Raw genomic sequence first — 13825 nt, forward strand, 5'->3', positions numbered from 1 at the left:
TGATGAGGATGTCGTCTGTCATGAGTAGAGAGTTAAAGCTTTGATGACTGCAATAAAAATCGCAAAAGCAATCTCTCAGAGAGCCTTCTGTGACTTTGTTACATGCTAGCAGAGAAATTGTCCTTTCCATCTAGAGGTCTCATTACTGACATGTACGGGAGAATTTACAATGAAACAATAGCCTCTCTTAACTTTTAAAATGCTGGCATCGATCATAGACACCTCGAATCAGATGTCGGTTTCACCGATACCTCCTATGATCTGATAGCGCTACCGTGCATGCTTGGAATATGCAATGGCAAGCCGCCACAGTGTTGTGACGTCTCAATCCTTGCAGGCTGTCCTGTTTTCTCCACGTGGCTATCAGCCCGGCTCATCTCTCTAACAACAGACACAAAGCCCTGCCACTCTGCCAGTCAGCCATAAATGGAGTGAGGTGGGAGGGAGCATTTGATCATGAACTGATGCATAAAAGCTTTTTTTGTGAGGAATGAAACCAGGGGATGGCGGTGTTTTTTTTCCTTTCTTTCTTTCTTTTTGCAATGAAACAATGTCTTTATGAAATCCCTCTGTGTGGGTGAAACTAGTCTTTATCTATTTATGTATTTATTTATTTTCTTTGTAGTGCACCTTTTGCAGTGTGAGCATATGGGTCAATGATGTCACACTCATTTTTTGTCCTCTTCTATAAGCATGTTTTTGATTTTTGTTTTAAAATTAATTTTGGTATATTTTCTGCATAAAAAAAAGTTTAATAATAATAATAAAAATAATAAAAAATATCAGATAATTTGACATTTTAAGGCGATTAGTTCAGGTTGTAAAATATAATTAGCTTTGACTCACCCAAAATGTAATTATATTTATGAATTAATAATTCATGATATTCATGAATATAACACATACACACTATTTACCTTTATATTAGATGTAAAACGAAAATAGGAAACCAACATGAATACAAAGACTTGGCAAGTGTTTTAAGTTATATCTGTTGCTGACCGATATCAGACCGATACCAGGTTCATTTAGCATTTTGTTTCTTTCTCTTTTTGTTTCAATATCACAAAAAGTAGGCTCTGAAATCTCCAGCCTTATCTCTTCCAGTGTCTATCGTTCATGCGTGCAGAGACGCACACAAAGACACCTACGCAAATCCAGCCCACACACTCCCAGAAAAAGAATGACCTCATCCCCCACCTCCTCCCTCCCTACTCCCTGCACTCTGGAGCAGCTGGGCCGAGAGTGAGGTCACCTGAGACGGCGAGGGCCCGCCCCATCTGACTCACTCCCACACAGCCTTTTACTGTGATGGCACTTTGAACCCAATTACCAACATCTGACAAGACTGCTACAGTGACATAAAAGGAAACCTAACTGGGACTTGATGAATGCCTTTGCAGTCTATTAATTCCTGACTACAATGGAAGCTGCAGAGAGGGAGACCTTTGCCAAGTGTGCAATGGCGTATGTGGGCATCCAGAGTTTCACTTTACTGTGAACTCTGAGTTTTTCTCTCTGGGACTGCCACACTTTGAAGCTTACCGGGCTTGCAGACGGGGTGGGACGGCTGAACGGCAGGTGCTCCTGCTGCCGCCACACCTGCTGCACTGCAGGGAGCCCCGTACGGGAGCTTCAGCAACACCTTGCCAAAATTCCCCAAACCTTTGCTGATAATCACAAGGTCACGAACGCAATGACAGCATCATTGCTAGGACTAGGTACTGACTCCATGATGGATCTCTGGCATTACCTCATCATTTAACTGGAATCTACAGTCCAGTCGGGTGCATTTAGCACTTTGCATTTGACAAAGTGGGTGATCTCATCCTGAATATTGTAGCGCAAGAGATGAGTCACAGGCACTCAAAATGTACAGTTGAGCTGCTGGCCTGTCTAAGGGATCGCCTGAGGGGGAGGGTACCGTAAGAGCGGGAGTGCCAGCGTGATGTGTTCACGTGTGTGCAGATACTGGCTAGTCTCTGCTGGGTTTGCCTGGTGCAGTGGCCCATGCTTAAAAGCACACTTATACGCCGCCTGCTCCACTGAACCTAAGAGGGTACAAGAGGTGCCCAGTAGGCATCTCTCATACTAACACAAATCTTTAAACAACCTTTCTGATTTGCACGCTGCAACTTGCCATACCTTTGCATGCACACAAACACTGGCACTTGCACACAGACAAGTCCCCATTCCAACAGAGCCGGGCTGTTCCCTCAGGTATTCCCGGCAACATTACAGATTAAAATAGCAGCCGACCCACATAGCTGTACACTGGCTCAGACTCCCCTTCAGAGAAGGCAGACTTTACGTTCTTGACTGCAAACACCTCACAATTGCTGTCATTTTTGCACTTCGTTGTCATAGCATCCAGGTGCTTTGAGAAAACGGTGCTAAAATAACTTGCTAACTCCACCAAAAACACTAAAAAGAATGGTTAATTATAGGCATTTTTGTAGAAATTATGTTACGATGATTAGGACTTTGCAGCAAATGGTCGAAAGTGGGTCTCTCTGTGCAAAACAAAGGTAGAAGGCTGAATGTCTCAATGAGCAGGACAAATGCTCCAAGGTCGCTGGTCCTCAGCACATGACCCATTTAACTGAGCCATAACAAACTGGAAGGACTAAGAGCCGTTCTGTCTCCTTCCCCAAAACCACTCAGCAGGACTCGCATTGCACAACGTTCAGGACGAAAGTACATTTGAGTTTAATGTGGACATGGTGAGGAGGTTATTGTGATTGTTAGGGCAGCTCCAAATTAAGACATTAAAAGATTCCTAAACACATTACTTGATGAGATGAGAAATATAAGAAATTATAAGAGCAATTGGGAAGCTATGTAATAAGTATATATATTTTGCAATAAATCGATTTAGTGAATTTAAAGAGTATTTAATTAATACATAACAATATGGACTGCATAGTATCCTAATTCGGATGTAATGCTACCGTTCAAATGTTTGGGGTCAGTGAGTTTTTTTTTCTTATTTGATAATTTATTTGACTAAAAATACAATAAAAAAGCAGTAATATTGTTTATACTAATTGCGACTTATTTATGTCCTTACTTTATTTCTCACACTGCGATTTTATATTTCACAATTACAACTTTATAATCTCACAATTTGACTTTATTTCTTATTAAATTAATCTAACAACTATGTTTTAAAATTACTCAGCTTTATTTGGATTCAGCTTTGTTTGAGTTTGGTAGAAAATTGGAGCATGCCAGCAATGGTGAACAGGTGGGTCTCACAGCAGAGCAGCTCAGAGCCGCCTCAAGGAGACACAAGCAGAGCCTGCAGATCCTTAGCCAGAGCTATATCAGGTATACAGTATGGCACCTGGCACAATTTACAGAGGGTCTGGCCTGCCTAAAATAAAAGGCTTAAAATAAAGCTTACACAATATGGCACTTGCACCAGCTTAGCAACCATCACAAGGGGCTGCAACCAGTGTAACTGTAACAGTACGTCTGTTGGGTTGATGAATGGAGAGGATGTTGGCAGTTGTCCATGTGGAGGGAGCGACTTTTGGGGCAAGGGGAAGGAAAGGGAGGTTTGTGTGTGTGTGTGTGTGTGTGTGTGTGTGTGTGTGTGTGTGTGTGTGTGTGTGTGTGTGTGTGTGTGTGTGTGTGTGTGTGTGTGTGTGTGTGTGTGTGTGTGTGTGGGGGGGGGTTATAGTGGAGAATCCCATCAGTAAACAAGGGCTTGGTTTCCTCCACTGAATTGGCAATGAAAAGAGAGGAAGTGGTAACAGCACACTTAGAAACTCGCTTTCGAAGAGCAGAACCACAAACATTCTTTGTGTGTGCTTGATGGGGCGGTCCTGCCTTCTGAACTGTGCTCAAAGTCAACTCTCTAGTGAATTTACGTCAAGCTTCTCTGCTCGCTGGAGCAGTATGCTCTTCCACACCGCCAGGTTGGACACACACCGGTTGTGTGCCCGGTGCCAGGGGGGCATCTGCCCTTTTTATTTTCTCCCCATGTAATTACTGTGCAGAGCTGTTAGTTAGGTGGAGGGCTCTGCGAGGATGATGTACGCCAATCCTGCCTGCACTGCCTGCACACTTCTCAACATAAGTGGCATCCACCTGCTTTGACCTCCACATGAACAGATAGCATCACAAGGCTTTACTGCTTTACTATTTTAATACTATTAATTATTTTGCATAAAATATCTCAATTGCATAATATGATGTTCGTTCTATGAATTGACATGCCTTCTATTTTGCAACATACAACTCTATGTATCTAGATATGCATAAGATCTTGTTGGGATTTTCACATTTGAACAGACCGCATCATGCAAAATGTCTGGTAATCAGTGAATGTGCTTTAAAAGGTCAATGGCAGACAGGGTCAAAATGGGTAAGAGGGCGAGAGAGAATGAACGAGAGGAGGAAAAGAATGAGCTAGTGGAAATGAGCAAGTATAGCGAAACTGGACTGGCACAAAAGGAGGCTGGAGTGAAGCTAGATCATGTGACCAACAGAGAGAGACTATATGCAAATATGCACTTAAACCCAGATGTTTGTTTTTCTACCACGGTAGGAACTTTCCATTGACTTTTCAATGGAAATTTTCTTTTTAATGGTATTTTCTGTTTTCTATAACTCAATACAGAAACAATATAGTTCAGTCCGAATTAAAAAGTCAAACTGGGAATGATAGGCTACAGTGTCCCTCTGTGCCCTCAAGAAATTTAAACTATTAACATTTATTTATTCAAATTGATATTTTTCCATGTTTCATTTCAAATGTCTGATTGCAACTTTAATGTCTCTTTGCGTCTATAAGATTATTGCATAGCCCACAGCGGCCATGAGGATGTGTCTACTACATTTTATTATACTTTTATTTCTGTGCACAAAAGAGCATTTTTCTGGAATTATTATTTTGTTTCCCCTTATAGTCTTGAGCTTGATTTCCTTTCAGAAACACTGGATTTAGCAGTTTTGAGAATCATAGCTATAATCATACCAGACAAGTGCTTCTACACAGATGAGAGTTTTATCATGGACTACATTGTTCCAAATTCATACATATTTTATTAAAAGGTATCAATGTGCTTTGAATTGGATTTTAAAACTTCTAAATGTTACTATTGTGGTGTTTTAGATGCTGCTTCCACAGATCTGCGAAAGGCCTGTCAAGTATCAGCTGGTAAGTATGCAGTATGATTACAGCACTGTGATACTACAGCAGAATGATTGATCAAAACTACATATGTATTGTTATTAATCAAAATATAATATTTATCAAAATCTCTCAAACCCCAATTTCGTTCTTTTGTACTTTAGTAAACGTACATCTCATTATCAAGCCAATTCACAAATTTTTACCTCAAGTTGTTTCAAGGTCACAAAACATTCCCTAAAGGCACGCTAAACCTAGTGGAAAAGTACCTGTTGTCGGTCCTAGTGTTTTAATGGGTCTTGTGACCTGTCTTTATTGTGACCATGTCACCAACACCAAAACAAACAATGAGCTCACCACTCCTGTTTGGCAGCTTGACAACAGGTGTTGGGTGATTCAGACCTGAGCTTCCTGCCACTCTGAAACCTAATCTAAAATCACAATCTCCACTAGACAAAAGACTCCAAATTCCTCTAGAGGAAATGCATATATGAATCGGATTAACCAGTAGTGTTGCTACAACATCTGCATGGAAAAAATGACAATTTGATATCAATGGAAAGATATCTGGATACAAAGAACTGTGATGTGTACACGAGAAAGTAGGTTGTGTACATTTTAGCACTGTGATGTCAAACAAGGTGACGTGACAAGATTTGTTTGCACTGACTAACTTTTTTTTCAATTATTGTCAGTTGTTTTTGAGCATAATGTGCTTTTTGGTTCTATGTGTATTTTTGTCATAAAAACGAATTTGTCATTAGCTAACTGCACAATATGAACATTAGACAGTTTGGCAGGAGTCTTGGGTTGGCCTTATACACTTTTCCCATCTGGACATTGTCAGTGCAGGGAAATTCCAGAAGGCCAAAAGAGGCTAGAAAGAGTGGAGGACCATCAGTGCTGCGTCTCACGTCAGGAGCACTTGAATAAACATAAGACATCCTTTACTTTCCTCCTCTGCCTTGCTCTCTTGCTCTTTCCTCTCTCCATTTCTTTATTTTTATCTTGACATTCTGCAGGGCTACTTATAGCTGGTTTGGAATACACAAAATATCATATTTATTATTCATATCAAATGCCCTCCTGGCTTATGTAACTATGTGCTGCAGTCTCAAACAGCATTGAGGTACCATTTGCAATGGGAAAGTATTGATTTCCAATCTCCTTGGTTTTTTTTTTTTTTCCAGAGTGGTGTGAGAGATATCATCAGGCTGTTAGTCGGAGTTTGTATGCCTGTGTGTGCACTTGCACTTAGAGAAAAATGGCTGGTTCCTCTCAGCCTGTTAATCAAATCCTTGAGTGGCTAAACTGCCTCTCCATCGAGACCATGGGGGACGACAGGCCTCATGCATAAAGATGCATTCCAAACACTCATCTTTCTCTGTCTTTTTCTCTCTCTGTCCATCCTAGTACTGCTTCTCGTCTCCATGGACTGATAGACTCTCGAGAGACAGCAGACAAATGACCCTCACCGTCCCCACCATCCAACAGCTCCTTAATCATGGCCCCTGAAAAGCTCTTGATCCGTACCATAACAAGACTACCTCTATCAGCAATCACTTGCAGGCGTGGGGATAATTAGCATGTTGAATGCATGGATGACAGTAGGTAAATTCAGTATAGCAAGCACTACTATTGGGTCAAATAATCATAAACTTTAACCCCAGAAACTATTGGTTCTGTGCAAATGTTTCCTGCAGAAAGATCTGGAAAGCATCTGTGGAATCTGTGAATCAACCTCCATGCTGTGAATCATCTGCAGTTCCTTAGGCAGCATATGCGACCACACATTTCCTTGTGCCCTAAGCTACGTATTTTAGGTGACACTCTGTTAGACAAACAACATACACCCTCAGTGAAGATAAGCATGGCCCATTAGTGCCTCAGAGCTTGCGTGCCCAGATCAAGAGTGAGATCACTTCCAGTGGTTACTGGAAACGGATAGGCTGCTTAACATAATCAGTATATTACTCAGCAAATCAGCGTTTCTCATAACATTCATTTACATGATCTCATCATTAATGCACTGGTTTGTGGAGACTGCTGAGGGATATATTTGGCTCCAACTTAAGGAAACTACAGTGCTTCCTTGAAATGTAGTCAGAAGCTAAATATTCAGCTCCCCAAGCTTAAAATAGTAGTCTGTTGTTTTCATATTTATTTCCTCAGCTATTTTATGTGTCTGATTGTGTTTGCATACTACATGCCTTCTATACGCTTCTGTGGTTTATATCATACCATTATATGTGTTTACAAAAAATGCTGCAGTTTCTTCTCTTGTGACATTGCACATTACAAGTCTTTTTAATGGAAACACATCCCATAATGTTCCCCTTTCTTAAATTTTTTAGAGACATGGAATATTTTTTAACTGATGACATTATTATATACTTTTATCATTTTTTTTTTTTTCAGCCCATGACTTTGTTGAAGGTTGTGTTCTCTGGAGATGCTAATTATCCCCCAGTTTATCATTTCACCAAACCTATGTTTGACTGTTCAAAAACCTACCAACTGCCAGTTTGATGCCATCTTTGATCTACCTCTAGTGCGGAGAATAAATTATAGAGCAATTGGCAGATTTCATGGTGAACGATATTTGGTAAACAGAGCACACCGTGTATATGAAGGTAAGCTAGGGCTGCGCTTCAAATGCTAATGATCTTGTGAAAGCCGTTTCACTTTAATGTAGTAACTCAAAATCACAGAATAATAGTACAGATTTTTTCCCTATAATTTCCACAGCCTTGTTGCTTATTAGTTTGCCCAGACCTGTTAGCAAGCTTGTGGTTACAGCTTTTTTAACAAAGAGATGGAATTCAACATGAAATTGCTAGGTTGCCTCAGAAGCTAAAGCATAGTATGAACTTTACTCAAACGTAAAAGGAGAACATGACTGAAAGGTCCCCACTTCAAAGAGAGACCTAGTTCAGCCCTGTACATGAAAGTCTCTGCTGCAACTCACTACTGCCTAATTACTGTCAGCTGTCTAGGGGCTGAGTGATCTGCTGTGTCTGGGAACTCCGCTTTTGCAGTAGTCACTAAGAATGTTTATATGTGCAGTTATATTTGAGCTAGAGTGGGTTTTTGTGTAGTTGAATAGTAGTTATGTAGTTCATCTATTTGTCCAAGTATACATGACACAGTGTAACCAAAATATTTTAAGGGTACACGTTGCATGTCACCTGCACCTTTGGAGCAAGTGCACAAATCTGATGCCAATTGTAGTCGGATTAACCAGTATATACTGGAATGAAGCTGAGCTACAATTGTATTATGCAGGTCTGTTAGTCCACCTTTTCAAAAAAAGGATTGCTTTTTTCTGACACTGAACTTTCAAAGTGCATTTCGATAAGAGAGGGAGATATAGGTAGGCGGGAAAAAAAATAGACAGCTTTTTTTGTAATCTCAGATGATGACTTGACAGTGATTCAAACTGTATAATAAACCCAGACAGTGCTTGATTGTGACCTGTCTAGTCACTGGCAAGGGCAGTGTACAGGAAATGCCCAGAACAATGGGTTGGTTTATGATGTCACACTAATACCAACACAGTGGTGACTTATGAGTGCAGTCTGCCCGCTGATCCCTTCCATTATATGGGCCAGTCGATAATCCAGTGGAAACCAAACAGCTGACGAGATCAATTAAGTTATAAAAAGTTCATATCAGCAATAGGATCACACAAAGTGACAGGCACTTTCCATTGTGGGTCACAAAGTATGTACCGCCAACATAATGACTAATGGAGCTTGTTGACTGGTTCAGCAGGGGCCACTGAGGTCAAAACTGTAGGAGGGGAAGGGAGGTGTCAGAGTAGCCAAGCCTCCACAGATGCACTGCATATCTGCTTAAGATAACTTTGTGATGGCTTATTTATCTTGACGTGGGAGTCCTTATATTTCAACGCATGCCTGAGCATCAGCATGTACTGATAGACCTGTTAACACTTCAAAGAGGGGCCGGTAGAACAGGTTTGAGGTTGAATGCCAAGGTGTTTCCCCCAGAGTAAGGTCAACAAGTGAGGACATCACCACTGATAAAATTTAGGTTGCTGAATCTAAAATGCAGCACAGGGATCCTTCTTTGCCTAAACCTGCAAGTCTCCCAGTAGATAAGTAGGAGCTTAGTACAGTATCTCAGTCTCTGAAGACATTGCAATGTTACCACTCGCTCTACAGCTTCAAGGGAGCTTTCTCTGGTGCCGTCAACAAGGTAATGTGTTTTCCCATTACTTTGGAGTCCTGGAGCTTTACCAATTGCAGGAAGAGACCAGAAAAGGGGCTTGAGATTCCTCTGTGATGTCAGAAGATACACTGTGAGAAAGCAGCTGTGTTCCTTAGGGTATTACATAATGCACATTTCAGTGTTCACTGCCCAGAGAAAGCTTGAATGCCTTCAGTTGGCGCGAACTCAATGTGGACAGAGAAGAAACGTGATAAAAAGCATTGATGGAAGCTAAAGCAGACCAGCTGCCTGCACCATGGGTTGCAGGGGGAAACAAAAGCAAGAAAGTGTAGGGGCAAGGATGTTATGCTCCTGCAGTCAGGTATGGAACCTTCACAGGAGCACTGATGTAGCCCGACTCAATTGAAATCCATTTTTTAATGTTATCATGTAGATACACAGCCTCTTTCTCAACCCCCATCCACCGACTAAACCATCTTTGTTTCGAAAACTTACTGGGCTGTGAAATGCAAAAACTCACAACACAGAATATGCATGCAGTGCGATTCATTATCTTGTCAAACTGGGCTTCTCTGGGACAGACCGGTCTCAACGTATGAGCGCTGCACTGCCTTCGTCTCAGATAGCTGCTTCCTGCAGCTTCTCTCAGGGGCTTACATGACCCTGCTCAGACGTGTTCCAGTTCTACTGACTGTGATGCGTTTCTGTGGGTCAGTCGTCTGGCCTCCAGCTGCCAGTGAGCTTTGAGAAGTTCACCACTTCTCAGATTCCTTTTTTCAACCTTTAGCATGAAAGCTATTGATAGAACAGGGGAAAAAAAGAGTAGGTCTTAGGTTTTGCTGGGATTATCAGGACAACCAGGTCTCATGGGTTTCCGACTGCAACACTTACAGTAATAGTCCTAGGTTTGGGATGGGTGCGCAACAATCAATCCCTGCTTTAGAAATTTGAATGGTCATTTGGAATTACTGGTGGCAGTGAAAACTTTCCGAACAAAACACTTGACGACGAGGAGAAGAGTTCAGTAAGGACAGGTCTGCCAGACTTTGTAGACAAAGAGACAGAGAGTGACCCATTTTCGATGTGACCCAAAAAAAGGCCTGCTTGTCAGAGGAGGACACACCAACAAAGGCCCACGTGGTGTGCTAGCTGATGGAGGACAGATGGATGGATGCAGACAAACAGACTCAGCCCCCCAACCAGTCTCTTAGGTGATCCTTACTAATTGGCCAGGCTGCCTTGACTGCCTCTAATGGTGGTGTTTACTGCCTCTGCCTCATTCCCCAGGCCACTCCACCTGCTCTTCCAGCCTCCAGTGTGGAGCTCTGAGAGTCAAACTGGGTGGCACTGCTTAGGGAGGGGGTGAGAGCCAACAGGGGCTCTCTTGTTGCACAAACAGCCGCTCTTTGAATTAACCTTGCTTACGGGTCATCGCTGAAATAATTCCTCCCTTCTCTACCCCAAGAAAGGTTGGCGAGCTGTGATTACAGCGAGCTGCCTGCTCTATCTTTTCCCTCTGTGTTTTTTTCTCTCTCTTCTGTGTCTCTACTTGACAGTGAAAGATAGTGTCTTTGTTCAAGTTGGGGGAGACTGTGCCAGCAGCCAGCGTCCCTCATGGGGAATGGATGCAGTGCACGTCAGGACTTCATCACATTCGGTGGACAACCTCTCGTCATCCCCAAACACATCACCTCTGTCACTCTCCCCTCCGTAGCCCCTTTGCCCCATCCCTGGTTGAAGCCTGAGCTCTGAAACTCAATTCACCCATATCGCATCCATTAAGTTCTGATTCATGCTCCACTCGCAAGGGGCTGAACACAGCTATCCATCTTGTCTCCCTCTCAAAGGGTGCTGTTTACCTTGCACTGGCAGATCTAGGGCTACACTTTAAAACTATCTCAACTTGTAAAAGAATTAAACTTTCACTATGATGTTACTCAAGGAAAAAAGCCTATCTACAAAGCTAGGCCTTTTTTCTCCTCATGCTCATTTTCTTGCATTCAGAATCAACTTTCATTTTTTATGATTCCATGTGGTTGTTCCCCTCCTCTTCTGATGTGAGCTGATACTCTCCCTGCTGTCTCTAAACTGTCTTTTCCAGTGAACACATCTGCAGGTTCACAACATGAGCTTGTTTTTTTTCTGAGTTATCATTAGGCCAGCAAGATAATCTTAGCTCTGTCTATTTGTTTTACTTCATAAAGCAGTGAGAGTAAACTAATTATATATATAAAAATTGACACAAGGCACACAGGCCATTGTTTGATATGACCATGATGCTTTAAGTTAATTAATGCCAGAATTAGCAGATTAACCAGACCTGTCTGTCTTCCTGCATGACTAATCTAAGAGATGAGATTGCCAGACCTGCATTTTCCTTCTATACTCATGCCAATCTGTCTGTATTTGCATTTGCTACCAGAAAATATTTGTGTTAGAAGTGCTGGTTGAATTGCTGGTGGGGGTAGATATGTTTCAAGTCCACACACCAGCAATAAATAACCACTCTCTGCATTTCCCTGCAGTTGAGCACATGGAATTGCAATGAGCTGAAGACAGCCGGTGGATGCGTGCAGAGGCGTCCTCCGCCACATTGATTACCAGAATTCCTTCTTACCTCGAATCATAAATCTTGTCATTAAATCGCTGCCTTCTAATTTACAAAACTTCCAAATGTTGGTGCTATTATTACTGTATTTGGCTGCTAAAACAATTATTGCCTAAGAACACCATCAACACAACGCAGCTGATTTGCATTGATCACATAAAGACCTTGTCACTTAAAAACATAACTATGACAGATATGTTCAAATGGCATGTATATGCATCACCTCTAGATTTTCCAGTGGGATTTCAAAAAAATGTAAAACACCACTATTATCATTGATAACCTCTACCCCTTCAAGAGTCAGCAAATTGTCATACAGATGCACACCAGCTCTCAGGAGTGGGTGATTTGGATGCATTCTCCTCACATCCACTCACGCGCGCACCCTCGCGGCGGAGGTAATACATAATACATGACTATCGGGAACTGCTCTTGATATCGTCGGGCTAAAAAACACGAAGTTATCTGACAGACGAATGCATTATTTAATAACAAGTCGCTTATTGTTAGCCAAGCCCTTCTTTTCTCTGGCCACATTACGTGCGCCTTAACAAAACGCCATTCAGTCAGTTCCAGTCAGAAGTAGACGATAATGCACATGAATCATCTCGTGTCTCATTCTGTCATTGACATCTATTTTGCTTTGAATATACGACAGAGAAGTGTACTAAATATGCGTCTCATTCCTTAAAGCATATTATAGGTTATTATTCTGACTAATAATCACTTTCGTTTGGCTAAATAAAACAGACCGGAGTTCAAGCCACGCTTTAGTATGAAAGCAGCAAAACAGCGCTTTCATCACTAGAACCCAATACCCGTAATAACTTGTACAAGGAAGCAGCGTGTTTGGACAAAAGCGTGCACTGTAAAGTTGTGAGTGTTTCCATTAGATACATGTGCGCACATACGCACGGCTTATTTATGCGAACTAACAGTCCAAATAGTTACGTGCAAACTCTCACCTGCTGCCAGTTCTCCTCCAGCGACGGCATCGCCGAGAAGTAGCCCGTGTCGTGCACCAGCTGAAGTTCCTGAAAAATACTGTAATTCGCCAACACGTCCATGTTGATGCTCACAAGAAAAAAGTGTTGCTTTGACCCTCGGGTATAATTTGTTTTCTTCTCAGCCCACTGTCAAACGCAAAAGAATATTTCAAATCCTCCGTGAAGTGTAGTTTAAATCTAGTAATTTAAGCGCTATGAGAAAAAGGAAGGAGAAAAAATAAAAAATAATTCTTGTCACTTAATTGCAATCCCCGCGAACTCTCAGATCCTCAGCCTGGAGTGGGATGCAAAATTGGTGACATGAACTGTCCACCTATTTCCGCATTGCCTCTGTCTCTTTTGCGCTATAAATTCCAGGTAGCCTTTATCTTGAATGCCGTGGATCACCAAGGCAAGTTGCTGGGCTCGCTGTCTCGCGAGCGAGAGGAAGCCAAGGGAACTGAGGGGGCGTGGTTTGTTGTCAATCAATTCCGTGCGTGACCATATACGGTAAATAGGGATGATGATCTCACTGGCGTCCAAGTAAGGCGGTGCTAAAATGGCCAAAGAGGAGGAGTAGAATTTGAATAATGTAGCGCGATTGGCTCATGACACTTGTCAATCGGGCCGTAGAAGGCAGTGAAAGGTGAGCTATTTTTAGAGTGCTATATAGCAGCGGCAGCTCGCTGGCGTCGCTCATACGGCCGGGGAGAACGCAACAAACAGAAGTAGAAGTTGCAGTTGTAACGTGAGGCAATTCGACGACTTTCTGAAGTCATATCAGTTGGAAATTATACATTACGGGTAACTTACACCACAGGGCTGCCGATAAAGTTAGAAACAGTAGTTCAGAAAATTAGATTGATGTTGTGATGTAATATTGAGGCACAGGCAAGTGCT

General features: G+C 42.1%; 1 protein-coding gene across 1 annotated transcript in view; it reads right to left on the reverse strand.

Annotated features, from left to right (window-relative positions):
• The window catches only part of klf7b (Kruppel like factor 7b), a 40756-nt gene extending 27398 nt beyond the window's left edge, over positions 1 to 13358 (reverse strand). Inside the window, exon 1 of the mRNA XM_067408653.1 lies at positions 12905 to 13358. Coding sequence (XP_067264754.1) covers positions 12905 to 13006 — 102 coding nt within the window. The 5' untranslated portion in view covers positions 13007 to 13358. The remainder of the gene's footprint in view (positions 1 to 12904) is intronic.
• Positions 13359 to 13825: the final 467 nt, after the last annotated feature.

This window comes from Chanodichthys erythropterus, chromosome 14 (assembly GCF_024489055.1).
Source record: "Chanodichthys erythropterus isolate Z2021 chromosome 14, ASM2448905v1, whole genome shotgun sequence".
NCBI classification, from domain to species: Eukaryota; Metazoa; Chordata; class Actinopteri; order Cypriniformes; family Xenocyprididae; genus Chanodichthys; species Chanodichthys erythropterus.